General features: G+C 33.2%; 1 protein-coding gene across 2 annotated transcripts in view; it reads right to left on the bottom strand.

Annotated features, from left to right (window-relative positions):
- Positions 1-1,817: 1,817 nt before the first annotated feature.
- The window catches only part of cdc42 (cell division cycle 42), a 57,157-nt gene continuing 51,541 nt past the window's right edge, over positions 1,818-7,433 (bottom strand). The window contains exon 6 of one of the 2 annotated variants that reach the window (XM_039755800.1): positions 1,818-2,721. In XM_039755800.1, the coding sequence (XP_039611734.1) occupies positions 2,632-2,721 (90 nt within the window). In that variant the 3' untranslated portion in view covers positions 1,818-2,631. Of the gene's footprint in view, positions 2,722-5,934; positions 6,588-7,433 lie in introns of those variants that run through there. The other variant, XM_039755801.1, reaches the window with a different exon arrangement.

Below are 7,433 nucleotides of genomic sequence, written 5' to 3'. Positions count from 1 at the left end.
TCAAATACTGCTTTGTATAGTAGCCAACATGTATGAACACTGCAAATCAAGAGGTCTGTGACAAAAGTATTGTCAAGCATTTGTCTTAGCCATTTACCTGCAAAAACATACTAAAAGATTAGTGTCCAAATATTAATTAAAATATATATAATCTAAAATACTATTTCATGATTTAGTGGAGTATGTGTTGAGCAGATGGATGGCTTAGGCAGTTATGTAAGCCCCAAAAACCTATAACAAAACTGAAGTAAAATCCCAACTTAACACACATTCTTCTAAACTGTAAAGATATTGAGACAGTACTTGAAGTATGACTCAAACGTTATCAGAGATTAAGCAGCTATCCAAGGAATAATAGGTCATAATATCTTAATGTAGCTGACTTGGTAAAAAGAGGGCAGATGTTTCAAGGTGAGGTAGTTCTACTCACTGATCACAGCACTATAGAGTGAGGATGTTTCGCATGGTGATTAGCACAAACAAGTGGGAATTTCACTGTACGCAGAACACATGAAAATAATGACACCCTTCCATGTGTTTGTGAGATTTTCATTAACTCCAGGTATTTTGTCTTCTAACAATTTTCCGTCCATAATTTAGTTTTTATACTATGTACCTCTGTACCAGTGTACTACGTTAAAAAGAGGATTTTATCCTCTCTCCCCCCCCAACCCGAAGTTCACAAGCATGGAAAATTTTAATTTGGCATTGTAAATTTTGTTTGTTCGAAGGATTGATTTATATTTTAAGAACAAAAAAGTACTCTTTTATGATGCAGCTTTTTACATAGAAATCACCAAAAAGGAGTGGACTGGTCTAGCATTCCACCCTTTTCTGTCAATTTATACAAGAATGGCTGCATAGTTTCATGTCAAGGTTTTATCAAACCTGCTATAAGAAAGATTAAATGATTATAAAAAAGGTGACTGATCTTTGAAAGTATTTTGTTTTCCATAATAAAAAAAAAACACCAGAACTGGGACTTGAATTGCAAAAGTAAAAAAAACCATTAAACTACTGGGCTGTCCAAAATTTGGTGTTAAATTACACGAGTGATCAATTATTACTAGATTCTAGATGAATGAAATAAATATTTGTAAGTACTGTAATATACAGGCATTCAGAAAACATAAAAGGAAAGACTATACTGTAATATGAAAGATTCAAGCAATTTATAAAGTAAACCCTTTTTAATGTATTTTGATAAATAAATAAAAGACAAAAAAACCTACAAAAATTAATTTAACCTACCTGAAGCCATGTGGTGAGAAAAGAATGTCTTCTCTCAGTATGGTTCACAGAGATGCATCATATCCTAGCTGGACATCCAACAGCAATACAATCCAGGCATATGTAGGCTATGTTCAGTATTTGCTTCAATATGAAAATCTTGTGCTTAGGTCTGCTCTTAGCATAAATGCTTATATAGCATAATCAAAAAGTTTAAAAATGAATTAAAAAAATAAAAGTTCATTAAGGTATAAGTTTAATATCTTTGAAAAGAATGCATATACAAAGAATTGAAGAAAATAAGATAAAAAAAAAAAAAAAAAAAAAAAAAACAAACACTCTTAGGTAAACCCAAAGGAGGTTACAAGATCAGAATGTTGAAAGATGAAAAGGCATATTTTACGAAAAGGAAATAGTTCCAAATAAAATTTCAAAATAGTTTTGGTAAAAATGCAAAATAACACTGAAGTCTACAACAGCAATTTGTATCAGTTTACAATATTATTAATATTAATCTAACCACAGGAACTGAATGTCGCACACATGCATTACAACAAGTACTGAGGAATCCCTTTTTACCCCAGGTACCACAATGGAACAGCAGCTTGTTCTTTCAATACTGGGAAGCATGTGCCATGCTCATGACACACTTTTTTCACAAGCTTTAACATGAAGAGTTTAAATAAACTACCTCAGTGCTGCACACATTATTTTTTCTTTTGCTGATGGAAAAAAGACAAGGAAAACAATTGATATTCTGCTGGTGACTTGATTTTACTTGGAAAGCCATTTAGGCCAGCAAGGCTATACAGAACAGTTTTATTTTCAAACTCCATTTAAGGAAATCTCCCTGTGCAATCCAATCAAGAAGCTCAAAAGAAAGTTAACATAGCATGCCATTTCTCCAGAAGTGGATTTAAAAATGGCTACTGAAGTCTTAAAGCCAGCTTTTTTTATTTTTATAAAACAGTACTGGGCTTCTGTCTGTCTTATCAATCTACAAACCCCTTTCCACACTTGTAATCAATGTGCACCATTTGCAATTCCTATTTGACATTCCAATGTGGCACACGGGATTCATTAGCACATTAACATTTAGCCCCCCATCCCAATCAACTGTTACAAAATATTAAAATCACGGCAGGCGGCTCTTGAGGAAGAAAAAAAATTAGAAAAAAAAAAAGTACAGATCAGTGTTTGATACATAAACCATTAATTAAAAAATGCAATGTTACATTGGGGGGGATGCTAACTCTCAGCACACTTTTGGTGCCTTCTTGTACAGTATGGGCATACCGGGCAATTTCTTTTTATCTTTATTGCAGGTCGTATGCTTTCACTCTTCATTTAGTAAAAGCTGTGGTTCAGCATTTTATTGTGGAGAAAACAGAGGGCCAGGGTTCATAGCAGAGCGCACCTGGGTTTCTTCTTGGGTTCAGGAGGCTCCAGGGCTGCCAATATTGCTTCATCAAACACGTTCTTTAGTCCTTTCTGAAAACAATTAAAAAAAGTAAAGGCGTGCAGAAAAAAATAATCTTAAAAATACAGAATATAAACAATTAAAGTGTCATCATTCTTAGGCTAGATTAGCAAACAATTATTAAAGCTCTGTTCTCAAAGGAAAAGTAGCAAAAAACAATATACTGCATTTGAAAATTTCAGAGTTGTATATTCGCTGTTTCAATAGTTACTCCATGTAATCTCTGCATATGGTAACAAGTTAATAAACCAATAAACATCACAATGATTTTTCAGAAAAGGCACAAAGATGATGCAACAACAAGTGTGTCTGATTAAAAACAAAAAAGTCAGCAGTATTGTTTATAAATAGTACATTCTTCAAAACATGTACAACTTTCCAATGTTTGTTGCAACACTGATGAATTGAGTTCTGTATTTTTAGTATTTTTCAGCAGCCCCACACCTTTAATATTATTCAAAGAAAATAAGCATGACTTAAAATTTAAACACAGTTTCATAATTTAAATTTTATTCCCAAATTAAAATGGAACTTATTTTATTTTTTTTTAAGATGATCAGATAAATGTCAAATTAAAGATTGTTTTTACAACACTGTTAGTCCCAGTAACACATATGTAGCTCAGAAAAATTAATATCACATTCATCAAGGGTTATGTTTGTTATTATTATTCAAAGACCATTTTTGTCAGAGCAAAAACTTTCTGAATTAAAATTTGTTCAAGTAAGGGTGAAGGGGTTAAAATAGTTAATATGTGTAACAAGCAATTAAACGAGAGGTTCTGCCTTTTTTACATAAAGGCTCATTATAAAATTTGTAAGAGCCTGTGTTAATACCTTAAGCTGTTTTTATATACGCTGCTTGTACAAAACCGAATACGGCAATGGGCTTAAGCTACTACACCACTCTTGACAGAAACTACTTCAATTTTAAAACCCACTTCAGGCCTTTTATTCTTTGTAAATAAAGATTTTCAGTATAAGTTAAAACACCAGCTGTATGTTGTGAATTATAATGCACAATTTCTAATGCGGGCGATTTATATAAAAATGAAGATCCACTTATGGCAGGCTGTGCTAGTAAGTAGCAAAGAAGGACTTTGAGACGTTTAAAACTCTTTAAGATGCATAATTTAGAGACTTAATAATCATAATAGCATGGTACAGTGATTAAATGTTGAGGACACTTAGCATTTTTCCCCCCTTACGACGTTAACAATTAAGCTACAGATTTAAAGAAGGATAGGTTTGGGGTTCTTAGAGAATTGACACTGTACAATGTCTGGTCGGAAAGGATGTCAAACTTAATGCAATTGCAGGATTTTGTTGCCTTGAGGATGTCAGATTACATGACCAGGAATTGCAGGGGATGACAAATTACACAAATGGGCATGAACTTTTTTTGCACTATTCACATTTCCATATTGCGAGCTCACAGACTCCTCCAGCACTCGTGCTGTATAAAGGCTTTACAGGCATGACTGAGTTCATCTCTAGTCTCAACCCATTTATTTACCTTTTTCAAATCTGTCACAGTACAAAAAACACAAGACATACAGACGAGACTCTGTTCAGTTGGCATGGTCCAAAACACTAGCGTTCCTCGTTTCTGCAGGGCTGTACTGTATTTCTAGCCAAGTGCTCAATGGCTGTCAGCTCCTGCACAATCTTATTACTTAAGACAAAACCAAACATTTTGTCAGGATGAGTTGCCAACTTCTTTGACCGAGTGGATAGGGATACCACACTACACAGCTTGAAGTGCTATAGCTACCCCAAACTTGCTACATTTAAGTAAATGGAGTCTGTGCCATAAAATGATGGAAAATTTGTGTAGTGTAATGGGGGTTTACACTGCATACTGAACTCCTAAGTCAAAATTGGTAAATACAACTTCCTCTGGTTTAAAGGGGAAAAACTATTGCAGAGTTGTACATGAAGAAAGAAAAAAAAAATCCACACTTCCATTTAAGTTCCTTAATGTGCCTAAATCAGTCAAGTCATAACGGCTAAAGCCTAATAAATCACTGTACTGAACTGTACAGAATTTCTAGCAGTTTTGTCAAACATTTAATATTTATAATGAGCACTGAAGCTAAAACTGCACCAGTGTTTGTAGCATTTTGTAAACAGTAATCATCTAATGAAGCTGCTCTAATCAAACATTAAAAAAGAACTACTATTTGATTAACTATATACATCTTCATAATCTGACATGAAATAACTATTCAATTCACTCACTTGCTTCCAGTAAACAAAAATATCAGGTATTTTAGCACATCTCTCATGCACAATACTGTATTTTTCTACCATTTACAAGATCATTTTAAAGTGTGCAGTCACTATTCTTTCTAAGCTTTGCTCATAGTAAAAAAATTTGGCAAAGTCCAAAATCAAATGGTCTATATATATATATATATATATATATATATATATATATATATATATATATATATACTAAATCTAATGATCTTTACATAATTCGAAACATTTTACAACATAAGACAAGAAAGTGGAGGTACAGATACAATGAAGGAGGCTTATACTGACAGTGCTAAAGATTGTTTAACAAGTAGAATCATTAATCCCAGCTGGGGGAACACGTGAATACCACATAAATTTAAAGCTGCAGATCCTCATCTAGAACATGTTTCTTGTCCCTAATGCTCATCACTTTCAGATATAAAATGCACAATGGCATTCCTCAATATGCATGCAAGTGTTTATTAAAAATAAAACTCAATACTAACTTTGCAAGTAAGAGTTCACCACATTAAGTAATAACCACAGTGCACAGAATGTAATGGATAGATTAAGAAATTCTATTCTACAAAATAATAAATCTTATTCAAATAAAACTGAATTTTATTTTAACAATTCATATTTGCAACTTGATATCAGTTCAGACTGTACCAAAAGGTGCCTATACAGGACAATAATCATAATCCCTACACTAACATGTACTCTGAACATGGACATTGGACCTGAAATTACAGGTCAGTGCAATGAGTAAAGGAAGCATCCACAATGTTTTAGTCTCAGTCATCAAGAATAACTTTGTGCTAGGTTAAGTAAAACTGGTTAATTAATAAGACAGTTTTAATAATAATATATTATTATTTAAAACTCTGCAAAGAAAAGGAAGGAAAACACCTTAGTACAAACAAGTAATGGCATTTCACTTTTCCTTTATTTCATTTCACAAACCACTTTTACAAGTTTAAAAAAATTGTAATTCATTTTCCCAGATCTCCTTTTCAAACACATCTCAATAAGTTTAATTTTGCCAGCAACAACAGGCTGAAACAACCAGCTTCAAACCTCAAAGAACTGACATTCAATTGAACAGTAACAGTACAAAAATAAGGAAGAAACACACGGATATGAAATATGGAGAATACTCTGGATCAATGTCTTACTTTAAAGGTGCAGAACACTGCTAAAACGTGGACAAAGACCACCCCCCAAGAACATTTGAATACAGAATGAAACATGTTTTTTTTAAATAACTCCAATGACTAATCTGTAATTCTGCACTAATGTAAGAAAGTTTTCTTCCGGGAACCAAGTATGAAATGACGCAAGATACGCAGGCAATTGTCCTTGGAAGAAGGAAAAGAACACACATTTACAAGAAAGCAAGATTCCTTAGAAGGTAATAGGAAGCAGACACAGGAATTTTAAAAGTTGCAACTTTAGTTTGTTTAGATTTTATTTTATGTCAAGAGTCATTTTCTACAGAAGGGGAAAAGGAAGTCGCAGAAGAGAGTCGGATATGTTTTTGTTTTTTAGAATATACAGCACTTCCGTTTTCGCTGAGTTTCAGGCGGCTCAAGAGCAGCTAGGATAGCCTCGTCAAATACATTCTTCAGACCTCTCTATAAAGACAGAGGGGGAAAGGGAAGAGAACAGCACCAAGGTTAGAGGTCAAACAGGTTAGAGAGCAAGCAAATTAAACAAAGCACTTGAGATGCCTCTGAATAACTGGGGACCGACCAAGTTTTGCAGCAACGCATTACATACTACAATAAAAAAAAAGAAAGGAAAAGAGACTAAAAGGAAAAAGCCATTAACAAAAAGCTATTTACAGTCTTTATCACAAACAAAAACAAACTAAGTGTCCCCAACACTTCACACAAAAGGTTCATCTTTAGGATTTTTGGTTGCTGTTCTCATAACTCTGATGTTCAGTAAGTAGTATGTAAATGTACATGAGAACAAATTTGTAGGTGATTAAGAATGGGTTGCATTTTCTTCTTGTTTGTATTGGTTTACTATACTTGCTCTTTAGTTCTACCAGCTAGACATTGAATAATTTAGTTAAGGTAGAATAAACAGGCAATGGGGAAAACCACAAACTCTGTTCAGCATTTACAAGCTTCCGTCATTATATCGCAAGAGACGTTAAATTGTTTAAAGTTATTGAGCTATTTCCTTAAAAAAAGAAAAACAACCTCTTTAAGAGCACAATAAAAGCAATGCGAGTTTAAAAGAAAAAAAAAAAAAAACATTTTAAGGATTAGCTTTACCAACCTCAAACATCATCTCAGGCAATTAATAGTACAATATCTAAGCACTTAAATTTATAAAATGGTCACGAAAAAAGTTACTTTTAGTGAGCTATGACCTCAAAAGCAAGTTAAAGAAGGAGGGTTCTCTAGGAAACAAGATTTGAACAGCTAGAATTAAAACACTCTATATTTGAAATATCCAAACCAATTTAA

This window comes from Polypterus senegalus, chromosome 6 (assembly GCF_016835505.1).
Source record: "Polypterus senegalus isolate Bchr_013 chromosome 6, ASM1683550v1, whole genome shotgun sequence".
In the NCBI taxonomy this organism is placed as follows: Eukaryota; Metazoa; Chordata; class Cladistia; order Polypteriformes; family Polypteridae; genus Polypterus; species Polypterus senegalus.
This window is presented reverse-complemented; position numbering and strand designations above follow the sequence as displayed.